The sequence below is a fragment of the Chiloscyllium punctatum genome, chromosome 5, assembly GCF_047496795.1.
Source record: "Chiloscyllium punctatum isolate Juve2018m chromosome 5, sChiPun1.3, whole genome shotgun sequence".
NCBI lineage: Eukaryota > Metazoa > Chordata > Chondrichthyes > Orectolobiformes > Hemiscylliidae > Chiloscyllium > Chiloscyllium punctatum.
The window spans coordinates 98,379,729-98,403,264 of NC_092743.1; the positions used below are offsets into that span (position 1 = coordinate 98,379,729).

The following is a 23,536-nucleotide window of genomic DNA, read 5'->3' on the forward strand; positions in this document are numbered from 1 at the left end:
ATTTGAACAGCTTTGCACATGAGAGAAATTTACAACTTCTTGAAAATTAGAATTGATTGCATATAAAGTGCACAAGATGTGGTTGGAGAAACATGAGGAGAACAAGATTAAAATTCAAATAACATGCATAATCATCAGACTCCTAATTGTGCTGATGTTTAGCATGTGCTGCTATACTGCTGATAACAGTAAATCTTTCATTTCTGCACTAAGTGCAGGAATAGATATGTAACCAAACCTTGAGGCATCATCAAATTTGTTTCATCTAATTCTGAAGGGTGCAGGAACTGAAAGGCTGTTTCCCCTGGCTCGGGAATCAAGAAAATGGGAGCACAGTCTCAGGATAAAGGGCTGATCATTTAGGAGTGAGACAAAGATCAACTTTGTCAAAGGATTGAGAGCCTTTGAATTCTTAATCCAGTACACTGCAGATGCTTCAGCATGGAGGCAGAGTGCCCTTGTGCTCTGGGGCCTGCAGACGCAGACTGGAATTTAAGTACTCACGGTCACTTATTATCATTCTGGATTTTTTCACTGTTTCATGCTATTCTATATTCCTTTTTTACCTTGCAACAATACTTTTTTTTAAACTCTAAGATTTGTACCTAGGTAGTTGTACCTAAGGTGGCACCATTAAAGGCAGCCATTGTAAAAACCTTTCACTGTACTTCTGTACTGGAGTACTGACAATAAAGGATATTCTATTCTAAAAAAGAATGCATTGAACGCTGAGAGAGGCAGATTTATTGTCTCTCAGAGAATCAAGAAATATTGAGAACAGGCACAGTTCTGGACCCAAGCCATTGAATGGAAGAGGGGGCTTGAGGTACTGTATGGTTTATTCCTGCTCTTATTTTTTGTTCTTTGTTTCACTATATAAACATAAAGTATGAATATTTATAAAGGGTAACACAAGATGCACCTCTCTATGATGTTAAAATCCTAGTCACAGTCACCCAATGCGGCTGAAGCCAATGGCGAGACGTTTGCCAGACGAAGCACATTGTGAATAATATTCACTTAGTACTGGGAAGTATCAAGGAGTCTTTGCTCAAACCAGAAACATGGAAATAAGATTGGCATTTGGCCATTCAGTTCTTTGAGTTTGTTCCACCATTCAATAAGATCATCACTGATCAGAGGCGGACTTCAATTGCACTTTCCTGCTCGTTTCCCATAATTGTGGACTCCCTCATTGTTCAAGAACCTACCTCCCTCAGCCTTGGACATATTTGGTGGCACCGCCGCCACAGTTCTCTGGGGAAGAGAACTGTACAGAGTCCTTTACTAAAGGCTTTTCATAATCCAGAACTATAGATGGAAGGCAGGGTTGATACCAATGCAATGAATGTTAATCAGAGGCCATAAAGAAAGTGAACCAACCCAGAATACCTGTGGAAAAGATGGCATATCATGTAAATTTAATGCTGTCATCCTCGATCAGAAAAATGTTATAATAATATAGAAATATAACCTTCACTAAATACTGCACTGTGAACATACATCACTAATATATTAATATGTAAAGAAAAATTAAGAAGTTTGTAAATATAGAATTTGTAAAACCAGTTTTAGAGGCGTTTATATCTGGGCACCCAATTACTTACTAAAAGGCTATCCCTTGTTCTAGTTCATCTGACAATTTATTTTGAAAACCTGGCCCAATTCAGCAGGAGTGTGGTGATGGGGTAAGAGTGCTCCTACTCTTACTGCACCATTCATTACCTCAGGATATACCAAGATACTTCACAGCTATTATTACATTTTTTTAAAAAATGTAGTATGATGAAACTTTATATTACTACTTGGAAACTTGGGGTTTTTTCAAAGTCAGATATTTGTATTCTTTATTGTATTATAAAATTATATTTTATATTGTGTGTGTTAAGGGGAGTGTACAATTTTATTTTCATTTTTCAGTTCTGTGAGTGGTAGAAGGTTGTCTGGAAATTTGTTTATGTGCATTTTAACAAGATGGTTAAATTTTTGAGGTGAATGCATTAGGCTCCAAGGGAAAGCGAACTGCTGCTGCCTAGTGACAGGTGTCCCTCACAGAAGACAGAAACATCTAGTTACAGGCAGGAAGTGTGCAGTTTATGTCAACAGAAGAGTTCCTTAGCAGCAGAAACAGTGATAATAGCAGTTTCAAAGTAATGGATGGGGGGGGGGGGAATTCTGATTTGCTTCAAGTAAAAAATGTTTCAGAAGCAGAAAATTTGAAGACATGGGTTTAAGGAACCAATTTGAAATAATACACCGACTGTGATAGCAGTTTGTTTAAGGCTGTCAGGAAAAGACATTAACTGAAGAAAATACCATTGAGTGAATGCATAAATTTTCCAAATGAGACACAGATTATATTCATGCCAACTATGCAGGAAGCTTTAAAGTGAAAACAGGGATGCCTCTTTACTGAGATTTGGGTGTCTATATGTTGTTGAGGTTGAATATTTCTTATGAATATATGGAAGGAGTTTGCTGCTAATACTGCTCAAAGCGTAAAGTTGTTCATATTTGTACTTTTGTGTAATAAACACTTTTTTGTTAAACGTACAATGACAATCTCTAATGAAAATGTTTAGTGACTATCCACCACAATTTACAAATAGCAAAAGTAAAAAAAAAACTTCTGGCCTTTCAATCTGAGATCTGATTTTGTCTAGTATTATTATTAGCACAATATCAGCAGGTTTAATTGTTCTGTGGAAAAATGTGGCAGCCAGTTTTGGACATAATACTGTCCAACAAACAGCAATGAGATAAAGGATCAGGTAATCTGATTAAATTGTACTTGTTGAGGGATACAACATGGGATAACAGGGCGGTTCCCCCTTCATCTCTTTGAATATGAACACTGGAATTATTTTATGCTCACTGGAGAGGGAGACAGCATTTAATGTAATATTGCACCAAAAAAACTGCACCTCCAACAGTGCAGTACTCCCTCAGTACTAGATTGAAATGTTAACCCAAGTACTATGTCTCTTGAGTTGGGTTTAAATCCACTTCCTTCTGACTCAGAGGCTAATGCTCATGATGCCATGAACTCAATCATTTTAAATGGGTTTAAATCTTAATCAGATTGAGGTCATCTGAACTTAAAACACTGAGCACTGTTCCCTGCTTCCATACTTATTCTGGTGGACAAATCTCAAAACTCATATTGGAAGAGTTTCTTGACATCTTCGACAGATGGACATGAAAATTGTGTAACATGCTTTCACTTAATACATGCTTCACTAATCAATCATATATCAAAGCTTAACTCACGTTTGTCAGTAATAAATGGGAAGGCCACCTATCAATGTGCACTCATTCATATCTCTACAGATATAGGAATGCTTATGCAATCAGACTTCTCTTGACAGTCAGGAATCCCATTGTAAATAGCAGTGACCTAAAGGTTGCATTATTTACACACCAGCTTTTCTGGAGATGTGCACTGTACATTTTCGTTCAGTAAATACAGTCAGTACTCTGCAACTCTCAGTGTTGCTGAAAATAGCAGATCTGATCAAGTATTGTATAAGAAAGAAAACAAAGTACAGCACCGTTTCTTATTGTAAACACTGATGATTCACTTCCATAAATATATCAGCAGAAGACAGACTCAATCACACTGAAAAGGACAAACACTGAAATTTATTTATGGCTTACACCACTTCCAGGTTTCACAAACTGCTGCACAAGTAAATCTCACCACAGCATCTCCCCACCATTAAATCCCCATTCCAAAACATCCAGCAAACACGTAAGTAAATCAAATTGTCATGTCAGGGTGCTACATGAAAAGGTTTTCCCTTCATGTTGTCTCTTTTTTTTTCCCCAATTACCTGAAGTCTGATTCTCAATCTTTCCATCAACTGGGAACTGATTCCTCGTACCTTCATTTACCAGGTCCCTCATGATTTTGAATTTCTTGATTAAATCTCTTCTCACCCTTCACTCATCCAAGACAAATACTCCCAACTTCTCCAATCTCTCTCTGCAACTGAGGTTTCTCATCTGCAGACCTAATCTTGTGAATCTTTTCTGCCGTCTCTCCCTAAAGCCTTTAGTGTCAGCCGTAACTTTAAAAGTCGCACTCTGACACTGAGCCAGAAGGTTTGGCAGAGACTTGACTACATCATCTAGCTAGCACACCAGTGGTGCAGTCTTTCAAATGAGGTGTTAAGCTAAAATCTAATAAATGACAAAATGGCATTTTTTTCTTTTGAAGAACAGCAGTTGAGTTCATTCTGATGCCTCCCAGTTCAGCAGATTGTCTGGTGGTTATCACACTGCTCTTTTGCGGTATCTTGTGACAACGCATATTGATTGTCACATGTCAGAGGCTGAGGAGTGACTTTATAGAGGTTTATAAAATCATAAGGGGCATGGATAGGATAAATAGACAAGGTCTTTTCCAGGGGTACAGGGAGTCCAGAACTAGAGGGCATAGATTTAGGGAAGAGGGGAAAGATATAAGAGACCCCTAAGGGGCAACCTTTTCACACACAGGGTGGTGCATGAATGGATTGAGCTGCCAAAGGAAGTGGTGGAGGCTGGTACAATTGCAACATTTAAAAGGCATCTGGATGGGTATATGAATAGGAAGGGTTTGGAGGGATATGAGCCGGGTGCTGGCAGGTGGGACTAGTTTGGGTTTGGATATCTGGTTGGCATGGATGTGTTGGATCAATAGGTCTGTTTCCGTGCTGTACATTTCTATGAGTCTCTGACTAAACTCAGAAATACTGCACTGGAACACTGGATGCAAAAGTGCCTTGACATGCATTATTTGCTATTGATGAAACTGGAAACAAAAACAGAAATTGCTGGAAAAACTGAGCGGGCCTGGCAGCATCTGTGGAAAGAAAGCAGAGTTAACGCTTCAGCTCCAGAAACCCTTCTTCAAAACAGATCGTAGCTGGGAATTGGTTGGCGATGGACGGGTGTGGGGAGATAAGTGGAGGTGGAGCCGAGAGAGAGAGAGAGAGAGAGAGAGAGAGAATGTGTAAAAAGCAAGCAGACAAAGGAATGGGAGGAAGTGAGGACTGCAGATGGTGGAGATCAGAGTCAAGGCTGTGTTGCTGAGAAAGCACAGCAGATCAGGCAGCAACCGAGGAGCAGGAGAATTGATGTTTCGGGCATTTCCTGAATATTTCCTGATGAAGGGCTTATGCCTGAAATGTCAATTTTCCTGCTCCTCGGATGCTGCCTGACCTGCTGTGCTTTTCCCGCACCACACTCTAGACAAAGGAATAGGTAAAGGTCAGACTGGGGGAACCAATAGCTGCTAATAGGGACCATTAGTGGTTGACAATGGGTTATTTGTGGTAGCAGCCCATGAGATGACAAAGCCTGGAGTAAGGACATGGGAGAAGGTCCTAAAGTTGTTGAACCCAATATTGAGCCCTGAAGGCTGCAGCATCCCCAAGCAGAAAATGAGGTGCAGTTCTTCCAGCTGGTGCTGAGCTTGACTGGAGCACTTCAGCAAGCCTGAGACAGAGACGTTGGTCAGGGAACACGGTGGTGTATTGAAGTGGCAAGCAACTGGAAGCTCAGGGTCATTTTGGCAGACAGAACATAGATTTTCTGCAAAGCGGTCATCCAGCACTGCTTCACCTGGAAGCTGTTTAGGGGGTAGGTTGGTGGTGGTAAACTGTACGGAAAGGTGTCATTAGACTGTGAGGACATCTTGGAAGTGAAGAAAGAATGGATCGGGGTTCTCTGATGGAACAATTCCCATGGGGGACTGACAAGGGAGAGGAGGGTAGTACGTGTCTGGTGGTGGCATCCCATGGGAATCTGACCAATGAATGAAAGAGTGCCAAATGCCTTCTTCACCACCCGTCTACTTGCGCCTGCACTTTCAAAGAACTATGCACCTGACCCCCCTAGGACACTTTGTTCTGCAACACTCCCCAGGACCCGACCTTTCACTGTGTAAGTCCTGCCCTAGTTTGCCTTATCAAAATGCAATAGCTCACATTTATCTAAGTTAAACTCCACCTGCCACTCCTCAGCCCACTGGCCCATCCAATCAAGTTTCCATTGTGCTCAGCGATAATCTTCTTCACTGTTTACCACACCACCTATTTTAGTGTCAAATGCAAACTTACTAACCATAACTCCTATATTCACATCCAAATTGTTTATTTTAATGATGAAAAGCAGTGCACTCAACCCCGATCCTTGCGGCACACCACTGGTCACAGACCTCCACTCTGAAAAACAAGCCTCCACCACCACTCTCTGTCTCCTACCACCAAGCATTGAAACATAGGAACAGGAGTAGGACCATCAGCCCCTCGAATAGTTACACCAATGCGATCATGGTTGATATGTGGGCCTACCTCCTTTTGGGCAATATCCCTTAATACCTTTGCTTAACAAAACTGTATCTCAGATTTAAAACTATTAATCAACGGATCCAACATCCACTGCTGTTTATGGAAGAGAGATGCAAATAGCTACCATCCTGCATGTGTGGGAGTGCTTCCTAACATCTCTCCCGATGGCCAAGCCCTAATTCTTGACTATGCCTTTTATTCTAAGATCTCCAACCAGTGGAGATAATTGATCTTTATAAACCCTGTCTTTCCCTGTTAATATCTTGAAGCCCCTTAACCTCCTAAAATCTCAAGAAAATAGGTCTAATGTGTGTAATCCCTCCTCATAACTCTTGTGGTCTAGATATCATTTTTGTAAATCTATGTTGTATTCCCTCTTAAGGTGTTGTGCCCAGATCTGCTCACAGTACTCCAAGTAGGATCTAACCAGGATTTTGTATAACTGCAGCATAACTTCTACATCCTTGTACTCGAATTCTTGAAATATAAAAGCCAGCATTCCATTAGCTTCCTCGATTAATTTCTCCACCTGCTTGTGACATTTTAATGACCTATGCAGCTAACCCTCAAGTCTCTTTGGACATCCACTGTGTTTGACTTCATACCATCTAGAAAGTACCCTTATCCATGCTTTTTCTATCCAAAATGGATAACCTCACACTTACGTACTTTGAACTCCATCTGCCACAGTTTTGCCAAATCACTTGGGCTATCAATATCCTTCACATACATTTATGCTATCATTTTCACTAAGGGAGGATATACTCATGGAAGATATTCCCAGAAATACATCCAGGGAAGTTATTTGGGTGGAAATGAGAAATTAGAAATGAGAAAGGGACGATCACCTTATTGGGATTGTATTATAGATTCCCTAATAGCCAGCAGGAAATTGAGAAACAAATTTGTAAGGAGGTTTCAGTTATCTGTAAGAATAATAGGTGGTTATGATAGGAGATTTTAACTTTCCAAACATCAACTGGGACTGCCACAATGTTAAGGGTTTAGATGGAGAGGAATTCATTAAGTGTGTACAAGAAAATTTTCTGATTCAGTATGTGGATGTACCTACTAGAGAAGGTGCAAAACTTGATCTAGTCTTGGGAAATAAGGCAAGGCAGGTGACTGAAGTGTCAGTGGGAGAGCATGTTGGGGCCAATGACCATAATTCTATTAGGTTTAATGTAGTGATGGAAAAGGAAAGACCAGATATCTAGAAGTTGAAGTTCTAAATTGGGGGAAGTCTAATTTTGATGGTATTAGGCAAGAACTTCTAAAAGCTCATTGGGGGCTAATGTTCGCAGGTAAATGGGAAGTCTTCAGAAATGAGATAACGAGAGTCTAGAGACAGTATATTCCTGTTAGTGTGAAAGAAAAGGCTGGTAGGTATAGGGAATGCTGGATGACTAGAGAAATTGAAGTTTGGTTAAGGAAAAGAAGGAAGCATGCCAGGTATACACAGGATAGATCGAGTGAACCCTGAGAACAGTATAAAGGCAGTAGGAGCATACTTAACAAGAAAATCAGGAGGGCAAAAAGGGGACACGAGATAGCTTTGTCAAATAGGGTTAAGGAGAATGCAAAGGATTTTAGAGACAAAAGGGTAACTAGGGAGAGAATAGGGCCCCTCAAAGATCAGCAAGGCAGTCTATGTGTGGAGTTGCAGGAAATGGGGGAGATACTAAACGAGTATTTTGAAGCAATGTTTACTGGAGAGAAGGACGTGGAAGATGTAGAATGTGGGGAAATAGATGGTGACATCTTGAAAAATGTCATTTTACAGAGGTGGTGGTGCTGGAGGTCTTAAAATGCATAAAAGTGGATAAATCCCCCCTGACTCGATCAGGTGTACCCTAGAAGTTAGGGAAGTGATTGCTGGGCCCCTTGCTGAGATATTTGTATCATTGATAGTCACAGGTGAGGTGCTGGAAGACTGGAGGTTGGCTAATGTGGTGTCATTGTTTAAGAAAAATGGTAAGGACAAGCAAGGGAATTATAGACCAGTGAGCTTGACATCGGTGGTGGGCATGTTGTTTGAGAGAATCCTGAGGGACAGGATTTACACATATTTGAAAAGGCAAGGACTGATTATGGACGATCAACATGACTTTGTGTGTGGGAAATCATGTCTCACAAACTTGATTGAGCTTTTTGAAGTAACAAAGAGGATTGATTATGACAGAGCTGTAGGGGTGGTCTACATGGACTTCAGTAAGGCGTTCGACCAGGTTCCTCATGGGAGATTGTTTAGCATGGTTAGATCTCACGGAATACAGGGGGAACTAGCCATTTGGAAACAGAACTGGCTCAAAGGTAGAAGACAGAAGGTGGTGGTGGGTTGTTTTTCAGACTGGAGGCCTGTGACTAGTGGAGTGCCACAAGTATTGGCGCTGGGTCCACTACTTTTTGTTATTTATATAAATGATTTGGTTGTGAGCATAAGAGGTATGGTTAGTAAGTTTGCAGATGACACCAAAATTGGAAGTGTAGTGGACAGTGAAGAAGGTTACTTCAGATTACAATGGAATCTTGATCAGATGGGTCAATGGAGTGAGGAGTGGCAGATGAAGTTCAATTTTGATAAATGCGAGGTGTTGCATTTTGGGAAAGCAAATCTTAGCAGGATTAATACACTTAATGGTAAGGTTCAAGGGAGTGTTGCTGAACAAAGAGACCTTGGAGTGCAGGTTCATAGCTCCTTGAAAGTAGAGTCACAGGTAGATAGGATAGTGAAGAAGGCGTTTGCTATGCTTTCCTTTTTTGGTCAGAGCATTGAGTACAGGAGTTGGGAGGTCATGTTGCGGCTGTACAGGACATTGGTTAGGCCACTTTTGGAATACTGAGTGCAATTTTGGTCTCCTTCCTGTTGGAAGTATGTTGCGAAACTTGAAAGGATTTAGAAAAGATTTACAAGGATGTTGCCAGGTTTGGAGGATTTGAGAGGTTGAATAGGCTGAGGATGTTTTCCCTGGAGCGTCGGAGGCTGAGGGGCGACCTTATAGAGGTTTATAAAATCATGAGGGGCGTGGATAGGATAAATAGACAAAGTATTTTCCCTGGGGTGGGGGAGTCCAGAACTAGAGGGCATAGTTTTAGGGTGAGAGGGGAAAGATATAAGAGAGATCTAAAGGGCAACTTTTTCCATGCAGAGGATGGTACGTGTATGGAATGAGCTACAGAGGAAGTGGGGGCGGCTGGTAACAATTGCAACATTTAAAAGACATCTGGATGGGTATATGAATAGGAAGGGTTTAGCAGGATGTGGGCTGGGTGCTGGAAGGTAGGACTAGATTGGGTTGGGATATCTATTCGGCATGGACAGATTGGACCGAAGGGTCTGTTTCCACGCTGCACACCTCTATGACTCTAAATACAACTCAAAATCTCTCCTTCAAGATATCAATCCACAGTTTAATTAGATTTGGAATGTTCTGACTGGGTTTGACAAGCTTTCATTTTGTACTTCACCTGGAATTACAACATCATTCAGTGAGGAGTTTAAAAACAGGAATGGGACAACACAAGTTATAGAGTCATAGAGATGTACAGCATGGAAACAGATCCTTCGATCCAACCTGTCCATACCGACCAGATATCCCAACCCAATTTAGTCCCACCTGCCAGCACCCAGCCCATATTCCCTCCAAACCCTTCCTATTCATATACCCATCCAAATGCCTCTTAAATGTTGCAATTGTACCAGCCTCCACCACCTCCTCTGGCAGCTCTTTCCATACACGTACCACCCTCTGCATGAAAAAGTTGCCCCTTAGGTCTCTTTTAGATCTTTCCCCTCTCACCCTAAACCTATGCCCTCTAGTTCTGGACTCCCTTTGGATAAGTACATGAATAGAAAAGGTTTAGAGGGATAATGGCCAAACACGGGTCGGTGGGACTTCCCAGTGGACTAACATTCTCCCGCTCCTTATGCCCTAATAAACAAATTTGTTACCTAATTCCAATTTCTTGTCATATTTATGAAGCCTTTCTCAGTGAGAGAGATACCCTAGAAAGGGAAGTTTCTAATGTTGTTTTCTGGCATTAAAACAAAATCCACAAAACTAGTTCTGGAGAACTGCTAAGTCTTTTCAGTGTTTGAACATAATATGCATGCCAAGAAAAATTTCCAATATCTCAGTTGAAGCTAACTTGATATTTTGGATGTTAACTTCTGCCACGTCTATTGGAATAATTGATTTTCTTTTGATGAACAAAGATTTTATTGCAGTTGCAGCATAATCCCTCAAGTTTTAAAATAATTCTGACATTTCAGCAGTGACTAACTTCCAAAAACATTTAATTTGCTGTGAAATTGTGAGGTTGTAAAAAAAGGCTACCTAATGCAAGTTAGTTCTTCCTATTCCTTATAAAAGAGTTGCATCTGTACAGCACCTTTCATGACCTTAAGACTTCACAAAGCTCTGCATAAATAATGAAGGACTTTTCAAGGGGAGTAAGAGAGGAAACCTGGTAGCTAATTGACACGGCATGTACCCAATTGCAATGTGTTAATATCCCAGTTTTGGTGTATTGAATTGAGGGATACAGTTTGGTCAGGACACTGGTGTTAACTCAAACAAACACAGGGGATGCTGAAGAAACTCAGCCGGTCTGGAGGCATCTGTGCAGAGAAATAATGTTGAGAGTCTCGTATTATTATAGAATCCCTACAGTATGGAAGCAGGGCGTTCGGCCTATTGAATCCACACCAACCCTCTGAACAGCATCCAACTCAGATCCACTCCCCACCCTGTACCACTCCATGGCTAAACCACCCAACCTACACATCACTAGGCAGTATGGGCAATTTAGCATAGCCAATCCATCTAACCTGCACACATTTGAACTGTGGGAGGAAACTGGAGCACCTGGAGGAAATCCACGCAGACATGGGGAGAATGTCCAAACTCCACACAGACAGTCACCCAAGGGTGAAATTGAATCCAGTGCTAATCACTGAGCCATGGTGCCATCCGTAATTTCTCCCTCAGGAGTTAACTTCCCTTCTTTTCTTTGAAACAGTGCTGTCAGATGTTTGATGCTCATCTGCAAGAGCAGACAAGAACAATAGTTCAGCATTTCATTCAATAGACAGCACCTCTGATATTGCAGTGTCCCTGTGAAGTACTGTACACTTCATTGCAATGTAGCAGATGGAAGAGAAAGCACAAAGCCAGCCGCAGGTCCTTCACAACCCTCTTTTCTTGTTAAAATCAATGGAGATCGGAATGTAAACCTTAATTAATGGTTAGAACAAATTAGAGGGAGGGCAACGAACAACAACAGATTCAGGAAATTCAATGTGTTTTTTTTAAACATGAAGCACTTTTAAATCATTATGTTTGAATCCTTAGAGGAAAAATATTTTTCCATCAGACAAGGCCTCACTGTGAAGGTGAATTATGCATCTCAACAAGGCACGGAGACAATGATGCAATAGGTCACAGCCCAGTGGAACAGTTGGAACTGTAAGAAGGAAAAGCATATCAAACCTCAACAGGATGATTAGTCTACAACTACTAATAAATTTAGTAATGTGAAAGATGGATTACTAATTCCTTCTCCTACTTGCCTGAGTTGAAGCCAGTCTCAACATGAAGCCAAATACCAAAGACATAATTAGTGTCATAAATGACATAATAACAAAGTCATAAAGATACAAAGGTTTAACGGCTCCAAGATACAGAAGACCAAAAGCAACACAACCTGTGTAATTAGATCACTTTGCATGTTAAATTATGCCCAAAGGCTTTGACTGCAAATAAAGTTTGCTTCTTGAACTGGGGGAAGGTACACATGATGAAAGAAACTCCATCTGATACACTTGAGAAACTGGACAAATCAGGTAACAAACACATGATCTTCTAAATGCTGGCAGTTGCACAAACTCGGTACAACAATGCGAATGCTTTATTTTAAAATTGAGAAAAACATCTAGTAGAAGTAATCACACAGAATGGGCAGAGCTAAAGGAGAAGCTATTAGTAGGGAATGGCTGGATGTTTGATTTTTGTTTTGAAGGACGAGTCTTAAGGGAAGAACAAGAGACAAAGCATTTTGGGCTAGTATTTCAAGAACACAGGACACTGGCAGCTACAGGCAGATCTATCAATGGTGCAGAAAAGGGAAGAGGTGAACACACAGGATTAGAGTCAGAGAATGGAGAGGTAGGGGAGCTGGATACTGTCAAAGAGATGGGTAGGAATGTAGCCATTTTATATTGCAAATAATGACGGCCAAAAGGCAAGTCAAGTCTGGTAACATAACAGGACTTCAGAATTAGATCCTTTCAGTGAGGGGGCATTCAGGTTACCAATTCCTCATGGACTTGTTTCACCCATGGGAGTACCATTGACAACTCTGTAAATACATCGAAAAACAAAACTTTGATTATGTTTAGTTACACTCACGAACAATGCAATTTCACTCGCCAAAATTGATATTCCTGCCAAGTCTATAACACAACACAAGATATATTTGTTTTCCCTCCTGACAAAGAGCATTGTGTAATTGCAAACCTCCAACCTTCCAACCACAAATCAACCTCTGAAAACCAATGTTGAATTTGGACAGTGTATTAGTTGCTGCAGAAGATGTACAAATACTGAAGGTATGGTTTTAATGCATAGTGAGTCACAAATTCAGTTGCTGTGGAACAGACTGTCGACATGAGAAAATGAGCAGGACAGTTTATATTTCCACTGAAAGGATTTGGAAAGAACTTTGTAACAGTGGTTTCCAAAGAGTGGAAAGTCCCCACCACTGCCACCATACCACGCATATCTCCCAACCTCCCATAAACCTCGTGCCTCAACCCACCCCAGCCCAGGTAAACCAATTATTATTTATTTTCCACACTGCAGGTCAGCAAATAAGTAGAAAATGTATTTTCCGCAAGAACTTTCCAAACATTGGAAAGAGTTATATTACTTGACAGTGCAAAGGGAGTTAAATTAAAGCATAAGAGTCACTGATGTTCCTTTCAGACTGGTCTTTGCAGTGTTATGAATTTAGATCAGTCCTGAAAGAAGCAGTTACTTTCTCCTGTTTATCAAATGCCTCTGTCCCATCACTTGGATGTTAACAAGGATAAACTATTTCAATTTCTGGACTTGTTTTGCGAATTCCCCTCCAACTCTGAATATCCATGTAGCCAGTCTAATACTTGAAACTGTACAAACATAACTTATTTTTTAAAGTTAGAGAACATGCAAATATAAAAAGCAACCTTCAAGTTGTTGTTCATTAACCAGCTTATTCTTCCATTGCATCAGTTTTCAGCTCCCCTACTGAGCTTAGCAAATGTAGCTGCAGAATTATTGTATGATACAAATTTTACTTTCAAAGCTATCTCAGAAACGGTTCAACAGATCAAACTTCACCCTATCTTGAGTTTACATGCCAAATAAAAACCAAATAAATAAAACTGACAGTTCCTTTCAAAATTTTCACCCTCAGAAAATTTCCACTTCAGAGGATGGAGCTTACAAACAATACCTTTTGTGACTGACCAATTCCGTGATTAAACCACAAGGAAGATTTAAGTCACTTAAGGTATGGCAGGGTGCAGCTTGCTGACCTGGCTTATTTCTTCAGCAGACAGCAAAATCTATGTGAACCCTATACAAACACAGTCAGGCTACTCACATAAGTGGCAGAAAACAATTTTAACACTACAAATAAAGAAAATGCCATTGTAGAAGTGTAATAACCTTCTTGTAAATGTCTTCATGCCTTTACACAATGAAAACACATTTTACAGTAATTCAATTTATTCATAATTTTCTTTGTTTTATTGGGACATGTATTGATTAATCTTTCATAGAATTCATAAAATCCCTGCAGCGTGGATGCAATCCATTCAGCCCAGGAAGTCCACAGCGATCCTGCAAAGAGCATCCCACCTAAACCTGCCCTCTATCTCCCCCCACCTTATCCCCCCTCCCCCATTCCTGTAACCCTGCATGTATCATGGCAAACCCATCTAGCCTACACATTGCTGGATGCTATGCATAATTTAACATGGCCAATCCCACCTAACCTACACATCTTTAGACTGTGGGAGGAAACCCACATAGACACGGAGAGAATGTGCATACTCCACACAGACAGTCGCCAGAGGCTGGAATTGAACTTGGGTTCCTGGTGCTATGTGGCAACACTCAGTACTAACCACTGATTCACTGTGCTGCCTTTGATTTGGGGTTTTCACACGTTCTCAAGGAGAGGCCCTCTTACCTTCATCATTAATTTCCACATGCCTTGCTGTTTGTGTTCTGATTTGTGATAGTACCTGATCACTGTCTTTCAGAGGTTAGACTGAATCAGAGGGGAAGCTGCAATTCAACAGTTAAATGCCACAACCATAGATCGGAACCTCAGACCACTCATCAGCAACATTACAGGAGATCTGTAAAGATACTTTACACAGTCATTTATAATGAAAACTGTGGCCCAAATAGGAATGTAGTTTTAATTGTCACATCTGATAAAGCTTCCAACATTTTATATCTGTTCTATGTTTTTCTGCCAACTTCCAATCTTCTTAAAAAGTTAGGATACAATGGCATATTGATGATGTCAGTGGCCTCCTAATCCATAAGCCCAGGATAATGCTTCCACCCACTGAAATTTAAATTTAATTAATTAATCAAGAGCTTAAAGTTCAGTTCACTAATGGTGACCATGTCAATTATTACTGACTGTTGCAAAAACCCATCTGGTTCACTACTGTCCTTTAGGGAAGGAAATCTGCCATCCTAATCTGGTCTGGCCCCCAGTAATATAGTTGACTTTTAACTGCCCTCTGAAATAGACAACCAAGTCATAAGGAAGGGTTGACTAAAGTGTCTTTGCAATTGTACCAGAGCATCTGAACACTGAATTCAAGAGTTTTATTTCTGCAATGCTGAACTTTTTATTTTTCTATTTTCTAAGATCTTGTAACTGAAGATGATTTTTCTAGGTATCTTCTTACCTAAGATAGCATTGTAAGTGGCAACTTATAAACCTCTCACAGTACTCACTTGAGTACATGTGACAATAAAGCTAATTCAATTCAATTAAATTCAATAAACGTCCAGCCATGATTGAATGGCAGAGCAGACTCGATGGGCTGAATGGCCTAACTTCTACTCCTATGTATTCTGGTCGTTTGGTCTTTCATTGACACACTATTCAAGTCAGAATGATGATCGCAAGATGATTTTGCAAACATTTTGTCATGATGTCATCTTCAGCAACAAGTAATGTCCCTTCCCATTCTCACAAACTGCAACTGCATATCTAGGCTGAACCAGGAAGCCCACAACTGGTTTCTTTTGTTTGACCTTGAGCTGATCTTTCATGGCTTTGTAGCCGGTTGATGACTCAGAATAGACTTTCCCCACTGTGGGACCATTTGCCTCAGCTCTGAGCTTTCTATGCTAAATGTCTCAATTTTTGCCACTTCTACAATTAATGTTTTTCAATGTTTTCCTCCTCGGTCCTCCATTTCATAGCTTAATGCAAGAGATCAGTGGCTCCAATTCATCACAGCATACCCGGTATTCTTTCATGTTCTGCTGGTTTTTTTGTGCTGCAACATATTCTCATCCTAATGAATAAATTTCCTCATTCTCTTGCTCCACCTTTTTTGAGGGGATTTAAATAGTTAGACATTGTGACATACCCATCACCATGAGCAAGGTCAATCCTGTCTGGTTGTTAGACTGTAGTACAGTACTTTGGAACTCTCTCTTTAAACAAATTGGTTTCTATCCTATCCTTTCTTCATTCAAAAAATCTTTTACAAGCTGGTCTTACATACCTCCTCAGTATTTGTTTGTTCCTAACTGGCATCCTTGACCTTACCCAATAAAAAGCCTCAGACATTATTTTATTTAATGCCATTACGTTATTAAATTGTTCAAATTAAAACAGCAACGGCTGCTTTTGCGTGCTTTTCTATGATGCTAAATCAAACCCAAATTGTATTCAATCACTATGGAAGCATCTTTTCAGTTTTAAACTACAGTGCAAACATCAACGAGGTACGACTGGAAAGCAAAATTAGGTTGCTATGTTAAACATCAAACAACAATTGGTTTGATGCTTGTTTAAAAAGAAGTTTGACATATTTGAAAATATGTTATAATAAGCACTTTTGAAGGTTAGTGATTCAGAATAATATGACTATGATGACTAAACTACTAGATATTTTGGTAAATTACCACCCTTTAGCATGTCAAAATCTGCACACTGACAAAGTTTTCGTAAACAAGTTAACAAAACACAAATTCAAACTGGGAGCATCACAAGTTACGAGAGCACAAGAAAGCAGCAGCAATGAAATGTTATTTTTCTGCATGCTAATTCAAGCATCTTGTTACGATCTCTAATTGCTCCAAAATATTTGTATTTATACCATTATAAGGTGTGAAGACAGGAGAGAAATGATGTAAACAGCAAAATGTGTCATTAAGAAATGAAATGAAAAATTTTCTTCTCCCAAAGTGGTTTATTTGCTTGCAATAATTTCATTAACAGTCTACTGGATCTAAAATTGTTACTGTCACAGATCAAAACTAAACAAATACATTTATAAACAATCATGTCATGTCGTTAAGATGACTCAATTCTTTACTTTAGAATATTATCTCACATTGCAGTGATGTGTGTGAATATAATTTTCAGGATATTTGTAACAAAGTGGTACAAAGAAACAGAAAATCAATAAAGGCCTGGAGTGATCAAACTCAAATCTCAACAACTTGATTGTACACAGTGATCAACCCACTGAAGCTCACAAACATTGCAAATGGTCACTTTGTTTTCTTGGTTTGGATCAGTTTCTTCGCTAATTTTCTTTTTTTGCTCACCTCTTTGTCCATGCTCTCCAAATCCTCCTTACACAGCGTGTAGAGGGGCATTGTCTCAGACATGCTCGGCTGACGTTTCCTGGCCCCAGCTCGAGATGGGCCAGGCTTCTCTTCACTCTGACTGGAGTTAGGCAGTTCATCTTCATCTATCACCTGATGCTGGTGAGGCTGCACAACTCTACAAAAACAAAACACAATCTTGTGTGAGGCAAAGTGACTACTTTATCACATTCCGGTCTATTGTACAGGGAACATGACAGGAAAACCAAAGGCAGGGTTTTTTTTCCTGAAAATTTTCCCAATCTTATTTGTTACCTGCAATATCAACACACCTGAAATAGTTAAAGGAACCCAATATATTTCTCTCAAGCATCCTAGCCCCACTGGACTGGGAAACATGAATAAAAGTGAGAGGGAGATACATGAGGAGCACCAGCCTAAAATAAATTTGTGGGTTTGGTTATTCGATAGAAAATGTTGAGATTAAACTGCATTAGTGCAAAAGTTGCCTATGGTGAAGATCTAAATTGATAGATCAAAAGGACTTTTGTTACAATCCCTTTTAGAATCAACTACACAAAAAAGGGGAGAGAAGGGAACTTATATGAAACTGAACTGATAAGTGATCTTTAACACTGTAACTGATGACATTGTGGTGGGGAAATTGAGTTATTCAGTGAATTTATTCATAGAATCATAGAACTCCAATTGTACAGATAAGGGCCATTTGGTCCATCGAGTCTGCACTGAACCCTCCAGAGAATATACCACCAAGAACTGTCTGGAACTCTCAGAACCCTCTGTTTCCAAAAATCCTTGGAAGAAGTACCAGAGGATTGGAAAACTACTGTGATGCCCCTGTTCAAAATGAGAGGGAGGCAGAAAGTGGGTAACTATAAACCAATTAGCCTAACATCTATTGTCAGAAAAGTATTAGAAGAAATTGCAGAACATTTAGAAAATCATAAAACTATTTGAATAGAGTCAGCATGGCTTCATGAAAGGGAAATTATGTTTTTCGAGCAAGTCTCAACCAGATTGGATAGAGGGGACCAGTAGATGTGTTGTATTTGGGCTTCCAGAAGGCATCAAGATAGCTCACAAAAGGTTAAGACATAACATAAAACAGCCCGTATGTTGGAGGCAGTATACTGGCACAGATAGAGAATTGGCTCATGGGCATGAAACAGTGAGTGGGAATATGGGGGTCTTCTTCAGAATGGCAACCTACAACCACTAGGCTTCCACAAGGACTCCAACTATTTACAATATAATACTGACTTGGAGGAAGGAAGTGAATGTACTGTAGCCATATTTGCAATGATATAAAAATAGCTGGAAAGACAAGTTGCAAGAGGAATGGAAAAAATTAACAGAGAGATAATGATAGGTTAACTAAGTGGGCAAGAAGTTGGAAAATGAGCACAATGTGGGAAAATGCAAAGTTTTTCATTTTAGAAAGGCAAACAAAAGATCAGAATATTATTTAAATGGGGAAGAACCGCAGAGAGCTGCAACACAAAGGGACCCTTACTGGTACTGTGCAAGAAATACAGAAAGCTAGCACACTGAGGCAGCAGGGCGGCACGGTGGTTCAGTGGTGTCTCACAGCACCACAGGATCAGGTTCGATTCCAGCCTCGGGTGACTGTCTGTGTGGAGTTTGCACATTCTCCCTGTGTCTGTGTGGGTTTCTTTTGGGTGCTCCAGTTTCCTCTCACAATCCAAAGATGTGCAGGCCAGGTGAATTGGTCATGCTAAATTGCCCATAGTGTTCGCTGCATTATTCAGAGGGAAATGGGTCTGGGTGGGTTACTCTTCGGAGGGTTGGTGTGGACTTGTTGTGCCGAAGGGCCTGTTTCCACACTGTAGGGAATCTAATCTAATCAGGAAGGATAATGGAATGTTGGCCCGTACTTCAAGAGAGTTGGAAGTATAAGTCTTACTGCAAATGTACAAGGTACTGGTGAAACTACGTCTGGAATACTGAGAGCTGTTTGGTCATCTTGTTTAAGGAAAGGTATCATTTCAGTCACAGAAGCTTCAGCAGGTTAATCCCTGGTCTGGAGAGATTGCTGTTTGAGCGAAGGCTAAACTGGTTATGACTCTACTCACTGGAGTTTATAAGAATGAAAAGCAATCTCATTGAAACATACAGGATTCTAAGGGGCTTGAGAGGGCAAATGCTGAGAGACTGTTTCCTTTCATGGGAGAGTCTAGGACCAAAGGGCATAATCTCAGAATAAAGGCACTAATTTAAGACTGAGGTGAGGAGGAATTTCTTCTCTGAGGGTTGTTAGTCTTTGGAATTTATTCCCACATAGAGCTAGAGGAACGTTGGGGGAGGGCAGAGTTCTTGTGTAGATTTAAGACTGAGATAGATAGGTTCATGATCAGTAGGGGAATCATGAGTTACAGGGAAAGGGCAGGAAAGTGGATGTGAGGAATGTTGGATCAGACACGATCTGATAGAACAGCGGAACAGGCTCAAGGGGATGAATGGCTTGTTCCTCTTCATATTTTTTGTGGCCTTATGTTTCAATCAAATTGCCTTTTACTTACTTGACTATCTTTATTTAATCAATGGTTAGAAAATGTCTAAAGTAGAGGGAATCAGAAGAAATGGTAGTAGGTGTAGTTAGTGGTATATCAAAAGGATTATAGCAGGTTGTTAGGATAAATTAGAAGAGGCTTTGTTTTCTGTCTGCTCTGTGTTGCACTTGGACTCATAGTCAATTTGATATCCAAAGCGGAACAATATTCCTCATTTATTTCCCAATTAGTTCACAGAGTTAACAAGGTTTATGGTTCATTCATGGTTATGAACGTTGTCTAGATGTCAGGTATGCTCCTTTATTCCTAGATTGTCATGGAGAGACATACTGGAAGACAATAGGTAAGCATAAAACCAGGAGTGGTTCATTCATCCAGATCATAGCTAATCCGTAACACAACATGACTCTCCCATTCCAATGATAAATTACCATGTCTGCACTTGAACGTGTATATAGAGATCAACGAGTTTAATTTCTCAAAGTATCAGATCATACTAGTGTTGCTTGGTGTAGGAATGAGTTTTGAAGAGAATTAAATGACCTGCCAAACTTAAGTCTATACCAGTTTGTCGACATGCCACAATATATGACAAACTGCTCATCACCAAAATCTCATTCGAGGAAGAAATAGAATGAATTACAGAACCACTTAATTAATGCCGTGATGCACGATCATTGACAGGCAGTTAGCAGGAGCACATGTTGTGGCAAGTATTTTCGTAACAATTGTGGGCTATGATTGATGCAAGGAATTGCAAATGAGTCTAGGAGGAAAAGGATGTTCACACCATTAGCAAAGTCAGTAACTTTTTCCCACTTATACAATTGTGTTTTCAATGGTATATCAAAAGAATATGAAATATATGAAGTATGTTTCTAAGCGCTGTTAGTGTGAGTCATTTGACAACAACCCAAGTTGACTGTGAATGCATTGTGGTTATACATTGAAGAAATAGATCAACTGTGTGAATCCACCTTGACAGGAAGGAGTGGCACAGTAGCTCAGCAAGGGAGGGCTTTTGACTGAAACGTCGATTTTCCTGCTCCTCGGATGTTGCCTGACCTGCTGTGCTTTTCCAGCACCACTCTAATCTAGACTCTGATCTTCAGCATCTGCAGTCCTCACTTTTGCCTAGAGGAAGAAGTGCACAACATGGTACTGAACGGAATGGCATTCTGAGCATGCGTGTGAGAAATGGTATTCTTTCCACGACACATTAAAGTTTTATTAAGGTGCAGAAGACCCATGCCATTTTTATTATGTCAAGTTTTATTACCAGACTTAAAGGAGTTGGATTACAGCTCAGGACATTCCTTGGCAATCAGTTTGGTGCTAAACAGTGAAATGCAATACAATTTCACTGATAATAAAAAAAAAACCATCAGTCAGTGTCTGTAATGTTATTTTTTTGCAAAACTCTGTGGTCGTATAGAAGCTGAACTGTTAAAAAAATTATATTGTGATAACATCTCATTGATATTCAGTTAAAATGACTAATGGAAGCCATCATCTTTCTGATTATCTTTTTACTATGCACTGTGGTAATATTTTACACAGTATTCTTCTCCTTTAGAATCAGATGAAAATGGACAATTTTGTGGGTGTGTACAGTTGCAGAAATTAATTAAACAATTATACAGATATATCGAAGAACATATGGGTTATGAGCAGACTGGGTGTGGGATTGACACGTGGCTGAGACATTTCAAAACAAAACATATTGAATGTCAGCTTAATTCAGAACTACTCAGACCTATAGGAGACATGAACCACTTAGTGAGACAAAAAGAGACACAACCACAATAATGTATATAAAATAGAAACTAGTTTAACATTGCAGAGAGATAATTGCTGCAATTTGGGAGTCTGTTTGCATTTTTAAGGAACATGGTCACCGGTCATGTCACTGCAGGAGCTAGATTAGTCTTACAATGGAAAGCATTAATCTGAAACAGAAATCATTTAGCCTTCTAAAAAGACATTGGTACTGTAATTCTCTCATGCTGTTTATGGTTATACGACTAAGCGTATGCCTGACTAACAAGTGTGATTGTAAAGTGTACAAGTATATAATGAAATTTCTGTTTGTTGGGCAGTCTCTCTTGTGTAGTATCCCCCTATACACACGAGAATAAAAACATTGCATTGTTTTGACCACTAACCATCTCCATCTCAAGTGTTACTTAAAAACACTACAAAATTGACATTGTGTAACAGTGTTTGTTTTGTTGGAAAAAAAAACCCAAGTATTGTCATTCAGCTTATTTAACATGTTGGTATCAATATTATCTTGTCAAATTCAGTAAATTCTAATGTATCTTTATCACCTGAAATTGCTTTCAGGGCCAATATCAGGCCTGAAAATAGCAAAATAAAATATTACAAAGTGCTCTTTACTTTATTAGGAAATTCCTGCATCGAATATCATGCTTCAAAGCTTGTTAGATAGGATCTGAGATGGCAGATAAGTCCATTCCACAATCTGTCGATTCCGCCACTTTTGGGACAGGTGTTGCTTGAAGGGTTGAGGTGATGGGGCAATTGGTTCACAGGCTCTCTGGAACACTTCAACATCACCCCTTCGTGTTTTGGTCAAAATGGGTTGGGTGCCATCTTTAATGAGGATCCTCCATTTTGGTCAGTCACAAGCCAGGAACATCCATGATTGGTATTTAAAACCTTAAAAGAATTTCCACTGTCTTGCTGGAAGGCACCTGCCATTGCTAAATTCCCAGCAGCACAGTCACTCCAGGAGCATTGCAGCAGGCATACAAATGACAGGGCTTGGCAAAGCTGCTTTTGAATAATTACCACCTTGATGCTGAACATATTCAAAGTATCCCAAAACATGGGGAGATGGTGGTGCAGTAGCACTGTCATAGGGTTAGAAATCCAGAGGCTCATGTAAATTGTTTGCAGACATCGGTTCAAATCCCACTCTTGCAGTTGGTGGAATTTAAATCAATGAATTTAATTAATAAATCAGGAAATGATGTTGAGCAGTGACCATAAAACCATTGTCAATTATTGTAAAAATCCTTCTGGTTCGCTTAATGCCCTTTGGTGAAGGAAACCTGCTGCCCTTCAGATCTAGAGCAATGTGATTGCCTGTTAACTGCCCTCAAACAGTCTAGCACATCACTCAGTTCAAAGGAAATTAGGGAATAGCATCAAATACTGGGCTTGGCACCCAGATTCCACAATTTTGTTTTAAAATAACCCTCTACTTTAAAGATAAAAGTCAAAATGGGACTTCATTTCTACTGAACAATTCTGTTCAGGTAGGGTAAATCATTTAGAATATCTCAAGCTGATACGTCTGCAAGAGATTTGTTACGTTTTCAGCTAGAACAATTGCTGGTTGAACTGCAATTATACAGTGCAATGCACTGGCCCAAAATCAAATTAATTGCCCACTACGAATGCATTTATTTGTTTTTCAGGCAAAAAAGGACTCAACAGGAAAGAAGTGTTCCAAAAATACTTAACAAGAGAAAAAAAATCGAATAACATTGGATTTAAAGAGGAGTTATATAAAGTTGCTAGAAAAAGTAGCAAGCTTAAGGATGGGCAACAGTTATCAATTCAACAACGGAGGACCAAGAAATTGATTAGGAGGGGAAAATAAAGGGTTTGAGCATAAGTTTGGAAGGAACATAAAACAGACTGTAAGAGCTTCTATAAATATGCAAAAAGAAAAAGATTAGTGAAGACAAATGTAAGCCACTCATAGTCTGAAACAGTAGAATTGATAATGGAAGACAAGGAAATGGCACAAGAATTAAAC

At 39.8% G+C, this 23,536-nt stretch overlaps 1 protein-coding gene across 2 annotated transcripts in view; it reads right to left on the bottom strand.

Annotated features, from left to right (window-relative positions):
• Positions 1 to 23,536, bottom strand: part of ctdp1 (CTD (carboxy-terminal domain, RNA polymerase II, polypeptide A) phosphatase, subunit 1) — a 294,156-nt gene that overhangs the window by 121,770 nt on the left and 148,850 nt on the right. For both annotated transcript variants that reach the window (XM_072570837.1, XM_072570839.1), the window contains one exon: positions 17,195 to 17,372. In XM_072570837.1, coding sequence (XP_072426938.1) covers positions 17,195 to 17,372 — 178 coding nt within the window. The remainder of the gene's footprint in view (positions 1 to 17,194; positions 17,373 to 23,536) is intronic.